The 22,372-nt window shown below is 41.5% G+C and overlaps 1 protein-coding gene across 3 annotated transcripts in view; it reads right to left on the reverse strand.

The window, feature by feature from the left end:
• The window catches only part of csmd2 (CUB and Sushi multiple domains 2), a 632,593-nt gene that overhangs the window by 99,248 nt on the left and 510,973 nt on the right, over positions 1–22,372 (reverse strand). For all 3 annotated transcript variants that reach the window (XM_062962418.1, XM_062962417.1, XM_062962419.1), the window contains 6 exons: positions 19,977–20,081; positions 16,107–16,225; positions 14,592–14,661; positions 8,234–8,350; positions 5,634–5,843; positions 952–1,140 (listed from right to left, as the gene is read on the reverse strand). In XM_062962418.1, coding sequence (XP_062818488.1) covers positions 952–1,140; positions 5,634–5,843; positions 8,234–8,350; positions 14,592–14,661; positions 16,107–16,225; positions 19,977–20,081 — 810 coding nt within the window. The remainder of the gene's footprint in view (positions 1–951; positions 1,141–5,633; positions 5,844–8,233; positions 8,351–14,591; positions 14,662–16,106; positions 16,226–19,976; positions 20,082–22,372) is intronic.

Genomic DNA, 22,372 nt, shown 5'->3' on the forward strand with positions numbered 1-22,372 from the left:
AACAGTAGAGTTGGAAGAGACCTCATGGGCCATGCAGTGCAATCCCATTCTGCCAAGAAGCAGGAAATCACATTCAAAGCACCACCGACAGATGGCCATCCAGCCTCTGCTTAAAAGCCTCCAAAGAAGGAGCCTCCACCACACTCTGTGGCAGAGAGTTCCACTGCTGAACAGCCCTCACAGTGGGAAAGTTCTTCCTGATGTTCAGTGGAATCTCCTTTCCTGTAGTTTGAAGCCCTTGTTCCATGTCCTAGTTCCAGGGCAGTAGAAAACAAGCTTGCTCCCTCCTCCCCATGACTTCCCTTCACGTATTTGTACATGGCTATCATGTCTCCTCTCAGTCTTCTCTTCTGCAGGCAAAACATGCCCAGTTCTTTAAGCCGCTCCTCGTAGGGCTTGTTCTCCAGACCTTTGATCATTTTAGTCGTCCTCCTCTGGACGCTTTCCAGCTTGTCAACATCTCCTTTCAATTGCGGTGCCCAGAATTGGACACAATATTTCAGGTGTGGCCTGACCAAGGCAGAATAGAGGGGTAGCATGACTTTCCTGGATCTAGACGCTATTCCCATATTGATGCAGGCCAGAATCACGTTGGCTTTTTTAGCAGCTGCATCACATTGTTAGCTCAAGTTTAACTTGTTGTCCACGAGGACTCCAAGGTCTTTTTCATATGTACTGTTGTCGAGCCAGGCGTCCCCCATTCTGTATCTTTGCATTTCATTTTTTCTGCCGAAGTGAAGTATCTTGCATTTGTCCTTTTTGAACTACATTTTGTTAGTTTCGGCCCATCTCTCTAGTCTGTTAAGATCGTTTTGAATTCTGCTCCTGTCTTCTGGAGTGTCACTTCCTTCTGGGACACTTCCTTTCTTCCTTCTAACTTCCTTTCTTCCTCCTTCCCTCCCTCCTTCCCTAGCAGACAGCCTTCTAAAAGGTGACTTCATAAAACCATACCTTCACACCTGGGCAATGGGTGGTCCCAGTTCCTATTGGTTCCATGTTGACAGGTCAAGACCGGATGGCCAATCAGCTGATAACCCGGGAGGCATTCAAAAGATATGGACTGGCCCACGCTGTAGCCAGCTCCTCTCACGATGCCGTTGGCGAAGGGCTCAGGGTCGGGACACTCCTGGAGTTCATAAGCTGGAAACCAAAGAAGGAAAGCAGTGATAAGCAAGCACATCTTTTCCTTAGTGGTTGGCTCTTTTCTATAGTAAAGAGTGATAACTCAGTGAAGGAACACATATGGAAGGCTCCAAGTTCAACCTCGCCAGTTGAAAGGATTTGGTAGCAAGTGGTAGGCAAGGTGGACAAACTTGTAGTAGGTAAACTTGTAGTAGGTGGGCACCCTCTACAAGTTAAAGGTGGGGAACAGGTAGATTGGATGTACAAATAGTTTTATTTAGCTCAAGTCTCTTGTGTTCCAAACACTTCTGCTATTGGGAGAATATGCAACAGGATTGGGAAACACAACTTTCTGAATCTCTGAAGAACTATTAACAATCAGTGCTGGGCTTATTACATGTACCTATCTACATATATAAAATATAATTTACAATCTATATATATAAAAGGGTAATGAAATTTCGGCCTAGGACAAAACAACAAAACTACACATCCCAGAAACACTAAACTTGGCAGCACAACCCCTCATCCATGCCTCTACGTTCATACAACAAACAGCTCCAGCTACTCCAGAAAACAGCCAGGCTTTGAGGCTGCAAGGCTATTCACTGCTATTCCACCTGGCCAACAAAGGATTCCCATAAGCCACAGCAACGCGTGGCTGGACAAAGCTAGTAATATATAATATTATAAAATATTGTAAATGCATATAATATTAATAATATTATTTTGTAATACAATATAATACTAATAATACAATATAATAACGTTAATTATATATTATATATTACATGTAATACAGCAGAGTCTCACTTATCCAAGCTAAACGGATAAGTGAATATCTTGAATAATAAGGAGGGATTAAAGAAAAGCCTATTAAACATCAAATTAGGTTATGATTTTACAAATTAAGCACCAAAACTTCATGTTATACAACAAATTTGACAGAAAAAGTAGTTATATATATAAAAGTATATATAAGTATATATATATATATATATATATATATATATATATATATATATATATATATAAAAATATAAAAGTTATATATATAAAAGTTATATATATATATAAAAAGAAGACCGAGTAGAATAGAATCCAGAACTGGGGTGAAGAAAGGTAGATAATGAAGGGAAAAAGAGGATGGAAGGTGATATAAACTATTGCAAAGAAGAAGAATGGAAGTACAAATTTCCCCTTGTTTTTCCTCTCTTTTTTGTATTTTTTTTTTTTGTTTCTTCATTTTTTCTTTCTTTCCTTTTTCCTACTTTCCTTTAATGTAAAATGTTCTCCCACTTTTTATGTAGCTAAAAACTTTTCTTTTTAATAAAAATTATTTAAAATAAACAATCAGTGCTTGGCTACACAGACTAATTGTATAAAGAATATGGTAAGTCCTTTGTTCTCATCCAGGCTGGGTTACTGGAAATTGCCAATATGACCCATTGCCATAGAGTCATCCCGGAGGAACCAGAAATACCTAGAAACTTATTCTATCTAGGAATTTGCTAGGTCCTCCAAGACATCTCTATAGTTTTATATATTCCAGAGTAAATATATCATAAATGACCTGAAGAACCTAGCAAATTCCCAGAGTGATCATCCTCCACAGTATATGTAAGTGAAATTATTATTTATAAAATCAGCAAGGATTTACATCCCTAAGATTACTAAAATTTTGATTTGGAAATTGCTTTGTGTTCCTTATTATCACAAAACAACAGTTTCCTTCATTGAAATTTGTGCATATTTTCCCAATATGCACATTGTCCTGTTGACGAAATCATGTTTGGCACAATTTGGAAACACATAGATCTCCCTAATACATATATTATAATACTTGTATATCATTAAAATAACGAAAGAATAACTGCATCAAGAAAAAAAATTATTGTCTTGGATTCTGATTTTTTTAAAAGCTGATTTTTCTTCACAGCTATAATATTAAGCCTTTCAGGGTTTGTTGCCTTGGATGTTTTTCGTCTTCGCTATAGCAAATCATACTTTTCCAGTTTTTCATTTTGAGTCTATTTTAATTGGATTGCATTGATTTTGTTGTATTTCATTTTGTAATTACATATTCCGTCCTGACAAATTCAGCCGCGTGGCAACTCATATACCGAATTAATCAACAAATGTGTGTTGGCACCTTGAAATTAATAGACAAATTATATGCGGGTGCCTTGGTAACAGAAGGTTCGGTAAACTTTAGAAGGATCGGGAAAGAGTTCAAACAAACTGAGAAATATTCATTTAGCAGAACTCCCAGCCAGCAGAACGTAACACAATGCAATGCAATGGACGTCGAGATCAAAAAACTGTTTGTTTAATGTAACCCAAGGTTATGTGCACTTTTGCTTTGGTTTGAAGCGGAAGCATGAGGCAAGTCACAAGCTCTTTATTCTCCACTAATAGTCTTCTGGTAGCTGCTGCCATTAAATGCCAATGAGAGGGAGAAGGTCCCAAGAGGGAGTGGATTGAGCCTTCAAGATGAACTCCCATCCCTATCCCATTTCTTTGAGTGAGATGATGGGCTCTTCCATCCTCTGGGAAACACATCTGAACATTATAGTACCTTCTCCAGGTAAACAAAGGTTGTTTGGCATTAACTTATACACACTGAACTTGGCACTGTGAAGGACTCAGAGTTCATGAGAGACCATTGACCAGTTATGGTGACCAGTTTCGAGAAACTTTGAGATACTTCCATCTATATATTATTATTTATTTACAGTATTTATATTCCGCCCTTCTCACCCCGAAGGGGACTCAGGGCGGATTACAATGAACACATATATGGCAAACATTCAATGCCAACAGACAAACAACATTCAGTTTTAGACAGACACAGAGGCATTTTAACATCTTTCCAGCTTCACGATTCTGGCCACAGGGGGAGCTGTTGCTTCACCGTCCACTGGTGGCTGTTCTTCCTCTTCTTTTCCTCGTGAGCAGTTTTATGGTGTTGTAGATTAGTTAAATTAGCCTCCCGCATAAAGCGTACCTAAATTTTCCCTACTTGACAGATGCAACTGTCTTTCGGGGCTGCTAGGTCAACAGCAAGCCGGGAGTATTTTTTTTAATGGTCGGAGGCTTAAACTGACCCGGGCATCGAACTCATGACCTCTCGGTCAGTAGTGATTTATAGCAGCTGGTTACTAGCCAGCTGCGCCACAGGTTTACATACCATACTATCCTTTTTACGTTCATTTGAGTCAAATGGATAGGGCCAAAGCAGTGATCTAAAGGTGATAAATACTGTTTTGGGGGGCCACAAAATATGAGAGAGAACAAAGAGAGCCAAAGGCACTAGGTGGGCATTTGGTCAAAGTCTAGACCTCCAGCCTTCCCACCATAAATACTGAAGACTCATGAAAGTCCCTCTTTTATTGTGGGGAGCTTAGGAATGTTTTAGCTCAGTGATTCCCAAAGTGTGTGCTACCGCCCCCTGGTGGGTGCTGCAGTGGTGATGGCACCTATTAGGACATGGGGGCGGGGCCAGGGGAGGGGCGGGGCCTCTTCCCAAGTGCGGGAGAAAGGGCTGAGCACCTGAGGCGCCTGTTAGGACATAGGGAGCAGAGCTAGAGGAGTGGGTGTTGCTTCTTTCCAAGAGCCCGAGACAGGGCTGAGCCTCTATACCTCTCCTGAGGCGCTTGTTGGGACACAGAGGGCGGAGCTAGGGAAGGGGGCGGGGCCTCCTTCCAAGAGCCTGAGACAGGGCTGAGCCTCTATACCTCCCCTGAGAGGCCTTTTAGGACTAAAGGGTGGGGCTAGGGGCGGGGGCGGGGCCTCTTCCCAAGAGCGTGAGACAGGGCTGAACCTCTACACCTCTCCTGGAAACATTTTGGGGTGTTTTGTGCATCTATTATTGTACAACACTGCGCTTCTTAGGGTGAACTGATGAAGAGGGCCCACACTTATTATTTTCGCTGCAATGTGCCAGAAGCTTTATCCACATTGGTGTCCATTGACTACAATAGTTTCTTTCTTTTCCAGACGCTCTCTGGGGACTGACTGCAGATGGCTCAGCGTCAGATGCTGGTCCAACCTTTTGGGCAGCACTGAGTATAGCCAAGACTCTATAGAAATAGGAAATAATAACACTAAAAACCTGAAGACAGATGCAAAATTTCATCTGCTTTCAATTTAGACAGAGTGAGAACAGCTGGGGGCAAAACGAAGCTCAGCAAAAGAACGTTGCAACGGGGAATTCCTCGGATATAATGATCTGGTGTCCTCCAAGCATTTAAGCCATTCAAGTCAGGTTGAATTCCCAGGCAGAGTCCACAGGCCCTCTAGGTAATCATGATTTACCTTGTCTGTATCGGCACAAAGAACCATCCAAGGCTATTAGGATTAAGTGAGGCTTTTGTGCAACCTCTTTGCAGAGACATTTGGATTAAATCCACAAGGCTCCGCTTCAAAAGGAGACCCTGGCACTCCTATTCGGTGCTCTTCTTTCAAACCCCAAAGGCCCTACAAGTTTCCCTCCATGGCCTCCTTCTTACCTTGATATTCCACCTTGAAGCCGGGCTTGTTCTGTGAATGATCGCTGTGGAAATAGAGGGTGGTTTCATGCGACGTGGACAAAAGGGAGCCTGGGAGGTCGCTCCCGCTGAACCGGCTGATGATGTTGCTGGTGTCGTACGGCCCGTTGCGGATTTCAACATAGTCGTGGTTGGGTTCGGTGGAGAAGTTCAGGAACTGGATATGAGCACCTGCAGAGCAAGGACAGAATGGCTTCAATGGAAGATGGAAAATTTGGCCAGTGGCTACTGGTGGCTCCCAAGTTAGTGGATCAGTGAATCTCCTTTGAGTTTCAGTCTGAAATGGAAAGAAATTTCCAAGGTCCTAAAACTAAAGAATGGCGAGAAGTCTGGGCAGCTTCTTGAATGCCTAGGGTGCATCTACACTGTCGAATTAATGCAATCTGACACCATTTTAACTGTGGTGGTTCAATGCTATGTGTAAGGATGTTATGAGTTAACAGAAATTATTGATATGATTTTATTTGTGTGTTAAAAAAAAAAGAAAAAGAAGGAGTTCCATAGAAGCCAGCTGGAAGCAGTATACAACAGGTTGCCATAGCAATATAGCCTCTCTTTGGAGGAGAAGGGGGCATGGCTTAGTTGGCAGTTAAAGCTTAAACCCTTTTTTAAAAAGTTAGTTGCTGTTCGACTTTTGAGGAAGTTAGGGGCTGTTTGAATCAGCTGAAGAGAGGTTGCTCTTTGACAGCTTAGAAAAGCTGGGAAATTGAGGCTTGTTCACACAAGCAGATGGCAGCTTATTGTCATTCAGGGAAAGGCTGAGGATATAAGCTGACTGGGAGTTTAGTCTAGAGGGAGTCGGTTTTAAAAGAGAAAAAAAAAGAAAAAAGAAGAAGATCAATCCACGGCTTGATTGTTAAAGTGATAGTTAGATCACTGTTCTTTGAAGAGAAGTTGTTTAAGAAGTATTCATACAAATAAGACTGCACTGTAACTCAAGATCCTGAAACGTCTATATATTGCAACCACAAGCTTATGTACAAATAAACTTGAACTTCGTTGTTCATAAAGATCAGTCTCCTTGCCTCACTCTGCGCCTGGGGGAAAAGCAATTACCATTTACCATTTACCATTTACGTTAAAAGACATTACCTCATGTTGGTGGCAGTTACTGTACCTTCTTATATAAATTACCATATTTACTCATATAAATTCCTCAGTTCTGTTATCCTTCCTTTTCCTCCAAATCCTCCTGATATATATACTCCCTCCAGACATACTTTCCCTCCATATTTTAAGGACCGTTCACACTATGGAATTCTGGAAGTTGTAGTTTTACAAAGCCTTTAGCCTTCTACAACTCCCAAAATTCTGTAGCATTGATTCATGGGAGTTAAAGTCATGTCAAGCTGCATTAATTCTACAGTGTAGAGATATCAAGTATCAAAAGTGGGCAGCTGCATAGAGGCAGGGGCCAACACTTGCCTCTCATGATACACATTCATACTGCACTGAAATGTGTGACTTTTTACATCTATCTATCCATCTAAAACCAAAAGGTCCCAGGTTCAAATCCCGGGAGCAGAATGAGCGCCTGCTGTTAGCCCCAGCTTCTGCCGACCTAGCAGTTCGAAAACATGCCAATGTGAGTAGATCAATAGGTACCGCTCTGGTGGGAAGGTAAAGGTGCTCCATGCAGTCATGCTGGCCACATGACCTTGGAGGTGTCTACGGACAACACCGGCTCTTCGGCTTAGAAATGGAGATGAGCACCAACCCCCAGAGTTGGTCACGACTGGACTTAACATCAGGAGAAACCTTTACATTTTTATCTATCTATCTATCTATCTATCTATCTATCTATCTATCTATCATCTATCTATCTATTTACAGTATTTATATCCCGCCCTTCTCACCTCGAAGGGGACTAGGTGCGGATTACAATACACATATACATGGCAAACATTCAGTGCCATTAGACATATGACATACAGACAGACACAAAGATAATTTAACATTTTCCAACTTCCAGTTGGAAGTATGGAGTATGCTTGATTCCGGCCACAGGGGGAGCTGCCGCTTCATCGTCTACTTGTGACACCTAGTCCTTGATGGTAGAACTTCCTCATTCCTTTCTGCACGCTGCTGGCATTTTTATGGTAACATAAATTAGTTAAATTAACCTTCCCGCATAAAGCGGCACCTAAATTTTCTACTTGACAGATGCAACTGTCTTTCGAGCTGCTTTGGTCAACAGCGGGCTAGGCTATCCTTAATGGTTGGGAGCTCAACTCAATCTCATGACCTCTCGGTCAGTAGTGATTTATTGCAGCTGGCTACTAACCAGCTGCGCCACAGCCCAGCCTGATGTTTTCTCCAATTTGGGAGATGCAAATGTTGCATTTGTCATCAGTTTGTCGGAAGGAGGAGCCAGACCAATGCTGAAGTCATTTCTGGGGATGGATGGGTGGGTTTTTGAGCCACATAGTCCTCTTCTCTGGTCTCAATGGAAGCTGAAGTTCTCCCTGAGTCAGCCTAACATCAGTTCTGCAAACAAAGCAATGCCTTCCCACTTAGTATAGTTGATAATGTTATGGGAAAGGCAGAGTGCATTTTCTTACCAAATCCCACAGGAAAGGATATCCTCCATGTGCAGTCGCTATTACTGGGATAGTTTCCTGGGAAGCCTGGACTCAGAATGACTCCTTCCAAGTCTTCCATGGTTCCTCCACATTGTGCTGTAAAGTTTGCAATAAGAATCATGAGACTAAAGCAAACTGAAATTAATGCTTTCATTTGGCATTAAGACAGGACACAAACTTGTGAACAGCGATGACCTCATTGTGAGAACACTTCCCCCAGAATTGTTGCAAAATAAACAATGAAAATATCAACAAAACAGCCGTACTATTTGATTTTTAATTATTATTTACATATTAGTTGAATTTATATTTGTTCATCCAATGAGCTCAAATGGGTTCTTCATAATGCACCCCACAAGAACAACCCTGTGAGGAGGGTCAGACCAAGGGAAATCTACTGACTCAATTTCATGGCTCAATGGGGACTCAAACCTAGTTTTCCCAAGTCCTGCTGCAATTGTCACACTTTACTGGTTTTGATTGATTGTGGCTTTACGAGTGTGAGTCAGCCAGGTCCACAAACCAGATTAACAAATCAAATCAAAAGCACGAGGAAAGGGGTGAGGACCAAAGGGAATTCCAAATGTATATATGCAAAAATAATTTTAGCAAATAACAGAGCCGTTCAAATCCTATCAGATTAGTGCTTGGATGAGTTGATTTCTGGAGGCTCAACAGAAATACAAAACAAGCTGATAAATTGAAGAAAGGAAAGGCTGTGAAGCCAAGCTGGCAGATGTTCATAACTGCATCTCAAAGTAATGATGGCAGTAACTTTTGGCATATGGTCCCACATCCCTTGGGGATCCCAAATGGAGCTCCCCAGTGTCTCATTCCTACAGAGGAATGGGAGAAACATTTCAGAATTATCTTTAATGGCTCAGAAACATCTGGAATCAGTAATGAGAGGAACTTCCAGAGAAATTCACCTCCAGCAAGGAAGTGATTCCACTCCAGATTTTGGATAGTCTTCAAGGAGCTATCCAAGGTACTAAACCTATATTAGAGAAGGGCTGCAGCACTTTGGATAGCTCATTTACAACTGTCTTAAAGTTGGAATGGATTCACCACCTGACCAACATGGAGACCACTATTCACTACTGTTCAGCTCTTTTTATTAAAATGGAAAAATAATTCACTCACAGACTCTATTCATTTGTGAGCCTCGCTTTCATCAATGCAACGGGTATAATGTTTTAGGAACAACTGTATATGTCGCACCACAGGTTAGTTTCACCTTGCTGAACACACCAGGCTGTACACAGGTTGAAGTCTTTTGTAGTTCATTAGGAAATCTATATATATAAAAGAGTGATGGAATCCTGGCGACCACCAAAACAACAAAACTAAACACCCCATAACCTCAAAAACTGACAACACAACCCATCATCCATGCCTCTAGGTTGATACAACAAAAAGAAAAGAAAAATAAAGTCCTAATTAGAGGGAGAGGAATAATTGTTTTTATCCAATTGCTGCCAGTTAGAAGGCTAAGCTTGGTCTCCTAGCAACCCACTCACCCAGGGGACAGGCAGAGTTAGGCCTCACTTAGGCCTCTTCAACACTGCCTATAAAATACAGATTATCAGATTTTAACTGGATTAGATGGCAGTCTAGACTCAAGGCCCTTCCACACAGCTATATAACCCATTTATAATCTTATCTGCTTTAAGTGGATTATCTGGACTCCACACCTTTACCCTTTACCTTAACTACCACCAGTTCCTCAATACTTTATTTCCATACCACCATACTTCGCCACAGCAACGCGTGGCCGAGCACAGCTAGTAGGAAATAAATAGTTCTTAAAAGCAAAAGTAAAGATCCAAAAAATCGTTGCAAAACCAAGGCTATAAAGAATAATAATAATAAAGAATAATCCAAGTAAACATTAGGCACAAAACAAGGTCCCATAAATACATAACAAAGTCCCATGAACTTGAATACACAAAACTGCAAGATAATCCAAGAAAGTGAGAGCTGCTTCTACACCCAAACGAGACGTTGCTTTTGACAAAGGTTTCTCTCTCAGCACACCCTTTAATATTCCTTGCATAGCATGAACACATTTCTTTGGCCTCTGACCTCTTTCTTGTTTGCTATTCTAATACTCCTGCGAACCCGAAATTCCAAATGGCCAGCTCGATCCAGAGATTCCGTTTCATCAAGGCCAGACAGCTCATTAGCAGCAGCCTCTGTCTGCATGTTATCTAACTAGGAGCTGGCTTTGCACCTGGCTAGCTTCGGTATCATCTCCAGTAACGTCAACACCATTCCCTGCCATGGGAATGCCTCTCTGCTCCTCATCTCTCACAGCAGGGACACTCTAAACCTGAATCCCATAATTCCCATTAAAGTCATCTTGAACATCTGGAATCTGAATCTCACAATCTCCATCAGAGTCACTCTGAGACTCCAGCTGAGTCACAACAATAGATTCCCTTTTCTTATAGTTTTGCCTCTACTCATTCTAGTCTCCTTCTTCATAGCCTATGACTTCCTTCATCCACCAGTGTCAACTAAAAATATACCTTAATCCAGTATTAATTCACTTCCTTTGTTAACCCAATCCAACCATTCTACTTCCCTGGAGAACATTGAGCCAAATCCTTCCACACATGCAATTTATTACTCCTAAATAAGGTAGAAAGATGGATAAGGCCATAGGATTCCCATTGTCTACTCCATCCTCAATATCTAGACCCAAACATTCACTAAATCCCATGCTCCTATGTTTTTATATCTGTGGAACCTTTCCATTGTTCTGTTTTGGAGATAAGGTTGCTCCTTTAAATTTCAGATTAAAGTAGTTGTTCTCAACCTGGGGTTCCCAGATGTTTTTGTCCTACAACGCCCAGAAATCCTAACAGCTGGTAAACCCTAACAGTTGGCTTGGATTTCTGGGAGTTGTAGGCTGTTTCCATTAGACCACTGGTTCTCAACCTGGGGTCCCCAGATGTTTTGGGCCTACAACTCCCAGAAATCCTAACAGCTGGTAAATCCTAACGGCTGGCTGGGATTTCTGGGAGTTGTAGGCTGTTTCCATTAGACCACTGGTTCTCAAACTGGGGTCGCCAGATGTTTTGGGCCTACAACTCCCAGAAATCCTAACAGCTGGTAAATCCTAACAGCTGGCTTGGATTTCTGGGAGTTGTAGGCTGTTTCCGTTAGACCACTGGTTCCCAACCTGAAGTCTCCAGATGTTTTGGGCCTACAACTCCCCAAAATCCCAACCAGTTTACCAGCTGTTAGGATTTCTGGGAGTTGAAGGCTAAAAACATCTGGGGACCCCAGGTTGAGAACCACTGGACTAAAGACTGGAATGGACATCTCAAGCAACTATTCCTCAGGACAATCTCCTCACATAGTAGTTGGCTTCTACTAGTTTCAGCAAATCATCTTAGATCCCATGCAGGGACATGAGAGAAGCCTCCCACAAGGATGGTAAAAACATCAAAACATCTGGGCATCCCCTGGGCAACGTCTCTGCAGACAGCCAATTCTCTCACACCAGAAGATACCTGTAGTTTCTCAAGTCTCTCCTGATGCAGAAAGAAATCATAGATCCATACTTACAGATCCTAAAATAGGACTTGGAGTCTTGGACCTTTCATCCAGGCTGGAACTGACAGTCCTGATTCCCCTCCATTTAATGGTTCATTATAGGCCTTTTTTTCCTGCTGACTCTGCTACTCTCGAACTCCCCACCCTCTTGATGTCTGCCTAAATGGAACGCCTCCTCAATTATTTAAGAAGGATAACATCTGGATTAAAGGATGAAAAAGTCTCCTCTTGTAAGGACTCGGTAATATTTCACCAGGCCTCGGATGTCACTCCCTTCCTCAAACTGATTTCTTTTAAAATGGTAACTCTTCGGTAGAGTTTCTTTTGAAGAAGGAAGAAAAGGGGGAAGGGAAGCAAACTCAACGGCAAACTCATTGAATCCCTCCATCAAAAGCCATTTTTCATTCAGGACATGAAGCTAACAGATTGAGGCTCAAATGCCTATTTATGAACCAAATTAAGCATCCTGATTTTTTCCTCCACAGGGAGCCAAGCAAGCCAGAAAACAACTTTGTATGGGGAAACAGGTGGCTGTCTTCAGGTGTTTGGAGACCACGAGCTGCATTGTCTGGCTGATCGATATTCTATTTTGCTCATTCTCTGCAGACAATCAGATTCCTAGTTGTGTGGTTTAGCAAAAGGAAGGGGAGGGCAGAGCAATGAGCAACTTAAAACGCTTCTGCATTAAAATTCTACTTTTTTCTCCACAAAGGGGAGGAAGACAGGACTGGGAGAGCAACCTGAAAAGTGATGAACCATTTAGGACAGTGGTTCTCAACCTGTGGCTGTTTTGGCCTTCAACTTCCAGATGTTGTAACTCAGCCAATGTGGCCTGTACTACAGAAGGAGTTGGAGTCTGATTCAGAGTCTGATTTGGATTTTGGGTCCATCCAGGACTTGGAGCAAAGCCCAATGCCTCTGCAGGAGCCTAAAGTAGTGGAGCCAGAGAATCCGTTAATTGGCGAACATTCCGATCCTCAGTCAAGGTCGGTTTTGCCAGATGTTGCTGACGCAGGGGAGGATGCTGCTTTTAATCGGAGATAACCTTTTGCAAAGGAAAGGAGTCAAAGGGAGGGTGTGAGACGGAGTCAACGTTTGTCTCTGAGGCGCACTAATGACTAACTTTCCCATCTGAAGTTCTGTGCGTCCTAACTCTCATTGATTTGTATCCTTGAAAACTCCTTAAAGGTGCTTCACTCCCTGCTCTGGTTGCGGTGTCAACTTTGCTATCCTTGGAAAAAGAATCTATGTTCCTGCCTCTTGCTCCTTGCCTTGTTCCCGTGCCTGATTTCAGGATTTCCGGGCTGTGTTCGTGCTTCGTGACTATATTCTAATGATCGACAGACTAGATCTCCATTGCTCTACATGACTTTCTAGAGTTGAAAGTGGGATCCAGGGAGCATTTATGATAGTGTCAATATTGCACAATATATGCTGAACATATAGCATAGATGAAAATATGGCAATTTCAGATCTGAAGGTTGCGAATCTGTAATTGCACTGCGGCGCACTGGCCATATTTTGTTGGCACTTCAAGTGACATTTATAAATGCCAGTTTGATCTGAGAAATGTTAGTTGAAAAGGACAATGCAAATCGTTCCAATAAATACATCACGAATCCACACACAAATATCAGATGAATGCATTATAATAAAAATCTCTAATAGGACCTACCGTATATACTCGAGTATAAGCCGACCCGAATATAAGCCAAGGCACCTAATTATACCACAAAAAAACTGGGAAAACATTGACTCCAGTATAAGCCGAGAGTGGTAAATTTAAGAAATAAAAATAGATACCAATAAAATTACATTAATTGAGGCATCAGGAGGTTAAATGTTTTTGAATATTTACATCAAGCTCAAATTTAAGATAAGACTCCAACTCTGATCAAATCATTCTTCTCATCTTCTTCAATGTAAATGTGCTTATGTATCCTTTTAATAATAATAGAGCAAAATAATACATGTAAGAATAATAATAAATACAGAAAAATACTACAAGTAATAATAAATAGAGTAAAATAATAAATGCAATAATAATAATAATAAGATCAGAGTGAAATAATAAATGTAATAATAATAATAATAATAATAATAATAATAATAATAATAATAATAATAATAATAATAATTTGATTTTTATACCTGCCCCATCTCCCCGAGGGGACTCGGGGCGGCTTACATGGGGCCAAGCCAAATAGAGTAAAATAAATGTAATAGTAGCAACAATAATAGAGAAAAATAATAAATGTAATAATGCCAATAATAATAGAGAAAAATAATAAATGTACCATATATTCTCGAGTATAAGCTGACCCAAATATAAGCCAACCAGGACCCTCACCCAAGTATAAGCCAAGGGGGGCTTGTTCAGTCTTTAAAAAAAGCTGAAAAACTAGGCTTATACTCAAGTATATACAGTATATATCCATGGAAGTGGTATTTGTAGCTTAATTTACACATGCCAAGAGGTCCTTCCTTTCAGTAGGGTTTGATATTATTTACGGCTTTGTGGATCCACATGAAGTTTGGAAATGTATCTCCCAAGGATACAGGGTCATAATGAATTGGTAGAAGCTCTCCTTCAAATCCCTTACTTAGCCTTATATGAGTTGGACGGCATCAAAAAATGTTCTCATGCCCCATGACACCATTGGGAATTGGTTTTATTCGCCTCAACATCTTCTCTGAGATAGTAGTCTCTCTAGAGAAGACTTTTCCTTATGTTTGAATATGGGTTACTTATAAGATGGGTATTGTCTCCTACCGATGCAAAGCGGAGGAGGATAATTCCATCGCCGGACAGTCCCTGGCATGCAGGAAATGTGAGAACGTCCCTGAAGCAAAGAAGGAAAACAGGCTGTTAGAAGGTGGAAATATAGACTTTGTTTGTCTGTTGATCATTCTCCCAATTTAGGACCCACGGCAGATGAGCCTTGAGGGTGACAGAATGGAGAAGAAGCCTTGACTCAAAGATTATAAGATGTAGGCAGGCCTTTATGGAGAGATATGGTTTTCCAAATAGTCTGGACTTAGGTCGTGCAGGGCTTAGATCATATAGATCAGTGGTCCCCAAAATTATTTGGCTTACTGCTCCCTTTCCAGAAAAAATATTACTTAATGCCCCCTGGAAAGGAGGGTGTGGCTTAGTGGGGTGGGCGTGGCTCCTGCTCAAGAGGGCGGGGCTGAGCCTCTCCCCTAGTCCAAGATGCAGGGCTGGGAGGGGTAGGGGGAGGTGGGCGGGGCCAGGACTGGGATGGGCGGAGTTACGAGCTCTGAGGTAGGGCTGAGCTTCTATCCCTGTCCTGCGGTGCCTGCCAGGACACAGGAGGCGGGGCTAGAGGAGGGGGGGACCTCTTCCCAAGTGCCTGATGGGGCTGACCCTCTATACCCCGCTCCCGTGTTCTAACAAGCGCCTCAGGGGAGGTATATAGAGGCTCAGCCCTGTCTCACGCTCTTGGGAAGAGGCCCTGCCCCCACCCCTAGCCCCGCCCTTTAGTCCTACAAGGCATCTCAGGAGAAGTATAGAGGCTCAGCCCTGTCTCACGCTCTTGGGAAGAGGCCCCGCCCCCACCCCTAGCCCCGCCCTTTAGTCCTACAAGGCATCTCAGGAGAAGTATAGAGGCTCAGCCCTGTCTTGCGCTCTTGGGAAGAGGCCCCACCCTCACCCTAAGCCCCACACTTTAGTACTAAAAGGCCTCTCAGGAGAGGTATAGAGGCTCAGCCCTATCTCTGGCTCTTGAAAGGAGGCCACGCCCCCTTCCCTAGCTCCGCCCTCTGTGTCCCAACAAGCGCCTCAGGAGAGGTATAGATCCTCAGCCCTGTCTCAGGCTTTTGGGAAGAAGCCACGCCCACTCCTCTAGCTCCACCCCGTGTGTCCTAACAGGCACCTCAGGTGCTCAGCCCTGTCTCCGGCACTTGGGAAGAGGCCCCACCCCTCTCCTGGCCCCACCCCCATGTCCTAATAGGTGCCACCACCGCCCCCCTGGATTCCTCCAGCGCCCACCAGGGGGCGGTAGCACCTACTTTGGGAATCACTGATATAGATCGTAACCAGCACTTTGAATGGTGCTTAGAAACGCACTGGTAGTGAAATGATTTCAGCCAGGGTTCTACGCTCTCTGCTGAAGTTTCCAAGTAGTTTCCCAAGGCAGACCCAAAGGGAGTGTGTTTTAGTAATCCACACATAAGCAGCACCCAAAGCCCCAATGCAGTTTGGTAACACAGGGTGGGGATGAAGAGAAACACAATGCAATTGCACCTTGCTGGGAATGATCAGTACCTGGAGTGCATATCCTGGCTCACACTGAAAGGAGACCACGTCGTTCACCAGGTATCTCTCCCCAATCTTCAGGCCGTTACTAGGAATTGTGGGCTCTGGGCAGCTGGAGAGACCCACGGCTGTGAGGAAGAGAGAAGAGAAGAATAGGTACAGGGCTGACCTGAGATTTCAATCAATCAATCAATCAATCAATCAAACTTTATGACTGTTCGAAGACCCAATTTGCTTTGCAGTAAAATGTGCACAAGTGCCAACAGATTTATAAACTGACTAGCTGTACCCAGCCACGTGTTGCTATGGCGTAGTCCTAACTGGGGTTATCTTCGTGGTATTCAAGGTGGCCTAGAAAGGATTTCCCTAAGTATGAAGCAGCCAGGTTTTCAAGCTGCAAGGGTATTCAATGGTATTCTAGTTGGGTAACAATGGAATCCGAAGGCACAGATGTAATAAAATAATATTTTATATATCCAATCTGTATAACAACAAATCATATCCAACTTGTATAAGAAAGGAATTGTGGTGACGTACCTACTTAAGTCTGAACTGGATTTAATTGAAGTTGGTGGTATACAAGTTGTTGTTACAGATTGGATATGTAAAAGATTATATTACTATAGAAATATAGAACTTATAAATTAGTTACCTTAAACTATATTATATACCATACTTTTCCTTTTTCCGTTTCATGGAAATCCCCCAGGTACGAAGGGGAGATCTCTTGCGCATGCGCAGTTTAGTTTTATTTTTGAGGATTTTTCTGGCCTTGTCTCTATTTTCTTTCTTTCTTTCTTTTTTGGATGGTCACTCCTTGGAAAGTGATGAGTATTGTGGCCAAATTTGGTGTGATTCGGCCCAGTGGTTTTGTTGCTAACTCAGTCCTAATTATGTACATTACATTTTTATATTATTAAACGGATAAGATCACTTAAACACAGGACGACATGCAACTGAGGATTTGATTGCACAAAGAAGCGAAGCCAGCATTGAAGCAAGACTATCACTTTAGGTAGATGATCACATAAAATAAAAATTACAGAGCAGCAGAAGTCCGGAAAGGTGGTTTTATGAGGATATGTGGAAGTGCAACTGCAGAACTCATGGTTGGAGAATCAGTACTATTGAGTGAATGAATAGAGGTGCAATAATGAAGTTGCTCTTACTGGTATGTATCCTCTCTCACTGCTATGTAAAATCCTGAATGTCTTGAATTACTTCAATAGCCCAATGGAAAAGCACTTGGTGTAGCACTTGGTGGCTGCTTAATCTATATATATAAAAGAGTGATGGCATCACGGCGACCCACAAAACAACAAAACTACAGGCCCCCCAACCTCAAAATTTGACGACACAACCCATCATCCACGGCTCTAGGTTGATACAACAAAAAGAAAAGAAAAATAAAGTCCTAATTAGAGAGAGAGGAATAATTGCTTTTATCCAATTGCTGCCAGTTAGAAGGCTAAGCTCCTCCAACTTGGTCTCCTAGCAACCCAATAAAAAATAATAATAAACACTAAAAAATTAATACAATAAAATACTATAATAACAGAAAATAACTAAACATAATACAAGAAAATAATAAAATATAATAAATAAAAAGATAACTTACAATAAAATTAATTTAAAAATACAAATAACGTCAAATAAAAATTACACAACAATTTTTAACCAATACCACCACCACTTTGCCACAGCAACGCGTGGCTGGGCACAGCTAGTATATATATAAAAGGGTAATGAAATTTCGGCCTAGGACAAAACAACAAAACCACACATCCCAGAAACACTAAACTTGGCAGCACAACCCCTCATCCATGCCTCTACGTTCATACAACAAAAACAAAACAAAAATAAATTCCTAATTAGAGGGAGAGGAATAAATGTTTTTTATCCAATTGCTGCCAGTTAGAAGGCTAAGCTCTGTCCACTTGGTCTCCTAGCAACCTACTCAGCCCAGGGGACAGGCAGAGTTAGGCCTCACTTAGGCCTCTTCCACAATGCCTATAAAATACAGATTATCTGATTTTAACTGGATTATATGGCAGTGTAGACTCAAGGCCCTTCCACACAGCTATATAACCCATTTATAATGGACTTAATGTAAGATAAAACCTTTGCCCTTTACCTTAACTACCACCAATTCCTCAATACTTTCTTTCCCATACCACCAGACTTCGCCACAGCAACGCGTGGCCGGGCACAGCTAGTACTTAATATTATCTCTGTTTAATGGTGGGAAGACCAGCCCTAAATGGATGGATGCATGAGTTTGTTGGAGTGTGTAGACTGGGAATTATGAAAAAGAGTCACAAAATTCTTCCCAAGGATTGTTTCAACATGCAGAGGCAGACTCTCGAGAAAATCATTGACTTCCATGAGAGTTCTCGCCTTCAGCACAGCAACAAAGGGAGGAGTGCTTGGCTTTTCTTTAATTTGCACAGAAAATACCTCTTGCATCAACCTCGTGCCTCTTCCCTTTGTGAAGCAAAGCACAACCACACACAGAGCAAGCACTGAAGGACGGGCTAATTGGTTTAAAAGGGAACTGGTTTATTGGAAAGACCGATGGTTACGGCTATAGCTTGCTCAAGAATGGCACCGACCGCCGTTTCCCACAATTGGCATAAAAATGCTTTCAAAAAGATGAGACAAAATTCTGTGTATGTTAAAGTCTCATTATATACAATGGTAAAATGGCAAAGTATTTAACAATATTTTCAATATGTGGATGGTTGAATCTGTAGGTGCAGAATAGATTTTTTTTTTTCCGTGTCAGGAGCGACTTGAGAAACTGCAAGTCGCTTCTGGTGTGAGATACTGTATATACTCGAGTATAAGCCTAGTTATTTAATTATTAATATTATCCAACCCAGGGAGAGTGTGGATGAGCTCCCTCTGTCAGCTCCAGCTCCATGCGGGGACATGAGAGAAGCCTCCCACAAGGATGGTAAAAACATCAAAACATCTGGGCAACGTCCCCTGGGCAATGTCCTTGCAGACGGCCAATTCTCTCACACCAGAAATGACCTGTAGTTTCTCAAGTCGCTCCTGACATGAAAAAAAATTACCGTATATACTTGAGTATAAGCCAACCCGAATATAAGCCGAGGCACCTAATTTTACCACAAAAACTGGGAAAACTTATTGACTCGAGTAGAAGACGAGGGTGAGAAATGCAGCAGCTACGGGTCAAATTCAAAAATAAAAATAGATAGTAAAATAATTGCATTATTTGAGGCATCAGTAGGTTAAATGTTTTTGAATATTTATATATAAGGTAAAGGTTTCCCCTGACGTTAAGTCCAGTCATGTCTGACTCTGGGGGTTGGTGCTCATCTCCATTTCTAAGCCGAAGAGCCGGCATTGTCCGTAGACACCTCCAAGATCATGTGGCCGGCATGACTGCATGGAGCGCAGTAATTTAAGATAATAATAATTTAAGATAATAATAAGACTTTCATAAGATAAGACTGTCCAACTCTGAATACCTATATACTCAAGTATAAGCCGGCCTGAATAGAAGCTGGCTTATACTCACTCGAGTATAAGCCGAGGGGAGCTTTTTCAGCACTAAAAAAGGGCTGAAAAACTAGGCTTATATTAGAGTATATACATCATCATCATCATTATTATTATTATTATTATTATTATTATTATTATTATTATTATTATTATTATTCCTTGGGGCCGGTTGTAATGGCAAGAGAAGCTCATACTCAAAGGGTTGCTTAAACTATACATATATGAAGAGATGCATGATTCCCACTCTTATTTTAACCAACCACTACACACATTGAAGCCAAATTGCACTAGCTCCGTTCTACATTTGCACCCAGCCACCAAGACCACGCGAAGCAGACGTGTCCTTACTTTTGTACTCCAGATGAAACCCTGCAGCCGAGACACTGATGTCGGAGCAGAAGTGCAAGTAGAGCTGGTTGGAGGTGCTGTTCAATAATGCAGGGACCGTCGTTCCTAAAAGAGGAAGAAAAACCACACGCAGAAGAAGCAGAAGAGATGTAACCAGAGTGCATTTTTCTGTTATGCCGGAGTGGCCCAAACCACATTGGAACCCTCCATGCAGACCCTTTAATTTTCTCTTTGGGGTTGGAATACATTTTGGGGGACCATCTCCCATCTCTCATGAATAAAAGAAGCAGGAGAATCTAACTCCTTGTGGAAGTTACTTTTGTGTGTATGTGTGTGGGAGGGAGTATACATTAGAAAGCTCTCAGTTGTAGTTTGTAGAATCTACCCTTAGAGATGAAAATTTGGAACAGGAGACCCATTCATAAAAGTAATTATTAAGGAGGTCTCATAATATATTATATATTAAATGTAATATTACTAATAATATTACCATATAATGATATAGTACAATATAGTAATTTATTGCTTATATTGTGCTATTATTATTATTATTATTATTATCAACACAACGACGTTGTATGGCACAGCAAACAAGATAGATATGCTGGATTTCGTTTCGCAAAACCACAAGTCGAACACTTCCCAAGTGTCTAGGACTGTGTGATGTATTTTCTGATGATATGTGCAGATCCCAGTAGGGTGGCCTTTTGCAGTTGGCAGATGGTGATTTTGTCAATGTCTATTGTTTCCAAATACCGGCTGAGATCTTTTGGCACGGCACCCAGTGTGCCCATCACCACCGGGACCACCTGTACTGGTTTCTGCCAGAGTCTTTGAAGTTCAATCTTGAGGTCCTGATAGCGGCTGAGTTTTTCCTGTTGTTTTTCATCTATGCGACTGTCACCTGGGATGGCAACATCAATGATCCAAACCTTGTTCTTTTCCACAACTGTGATGTCTGGTGTGTTGTGTTCCAGAACTTTGTCAGTCTGGATTATTATTATTATTATTATTATTATTATTATTATTATTATTATTATTATTATTATTATATGATACAGCAAACAAGATAGATATGCTGGATTTCGTTTCACAAAATCACAAGTCGAACACTTCCCAAGTGTCTAGGACTGTGTGATGTATTTTCGGATGATGCGTGCAGATCCCAGTAGGGTGGCCTTTTGCAGTTGTTATTATTATTATTATTATTATTATTATTATTATTATTATTATTATTTTATTATGACACAGCAAACAAGATAGACATGCTGAATTTCATATCACAAAATCACAAGTCGAATATTCCCAAGTGTTTAGGACTGTGTGATGTATTTTCGGATGATGCGCGCAGATCCCAGTAGGGTGGCCTTTTGCAGTTGACAGATCGTAATTTTGTCAATGTCTATTGTTTCCAAATGCCGGCTGAGATCTTTTAGCACAGCACCCAATGTGCCCATCACCACCGGGACCACCTGCACTGGTTTCTGCCAGAGTCTTTGAAGTTCAATCTTGAGGTCTTGATAGCGGCTGAGTTTTTCCTGTTATTATTCTTATTCTTATTATTATTATTCTTATTATTATTATTATTATTATTATTATTAATTGCATTTCTATCCCGTTCTTCTCACCCCGAAGGGGACTCAGAGCGGCATACAACATACATTTAGGCAGAAATTCAATGCCTCATTATACAAAGCAAATAAAAAAACATAAAATAGAAATAAACATATAAATACAATTTTAAACCATTAACATATTAAAACATAAAACATGGTAATAATATATTAGTAATAATATATTATCATGCTAATAATATATTGTATGTACTCATACAATGCCTTGGACAACACATATGTACATTTGATTTGTAAGCCGCTCTGAGTCCCCTTTGGGGTGAGAAGAGTGGGATATAAATGTAGTAAATAAATAAATAAATAATAACTTAAGGTACAGTTTGGATAGGTTACTTCTGGGGCTGTGACTTGGAAAACTTTTAGCTGGAGCTTGGAGAAGCTACTTTTTAACGATTCCCAGCTATGGCTTGGAAAAAGCTGCCACTTGGAATACAACTCCCAATATCCACAGCCAGCTGTACTGACTGGGGATATTAGGAGTTGTAGTCCAGAAAGTAGCTTTTCCAAAGCATTCCCGGGGCTGTCACTCAAACCATGGTGATACCTGGAGAAACTCTATGGTACATTAAGGTAAAGGTTTTCCCCTGACATTAAATATAGACGTGTCCAATTCTATGGGTTGGTGCTCATTTCCATTTCTAAGATGAAGAGCCGGCGTTGTCCATAGACACCTCCTAGGTCATGACTATATGGAGCGCCATTACCTTCCCGCTGGAGCGGTACCTATTGATCTACTCACATTTGCATGTTTTCGAACTGCTA

This window comes from Anolis carolinensis, unplaced genomic scaffold, assembly GCF_035594765.1.
Source record: "Anolis carolinensis isolate JA03-04 unplaced genomic scaffold, rAnoCar3.1.pri scaffold_10, whole genome shotgun sequence".
NCBI lineage: Eukaryota > Metazoa > Chordata > Lepidosauria > Squamata > Dactyloidae > Anolis > Anolis carolinensis.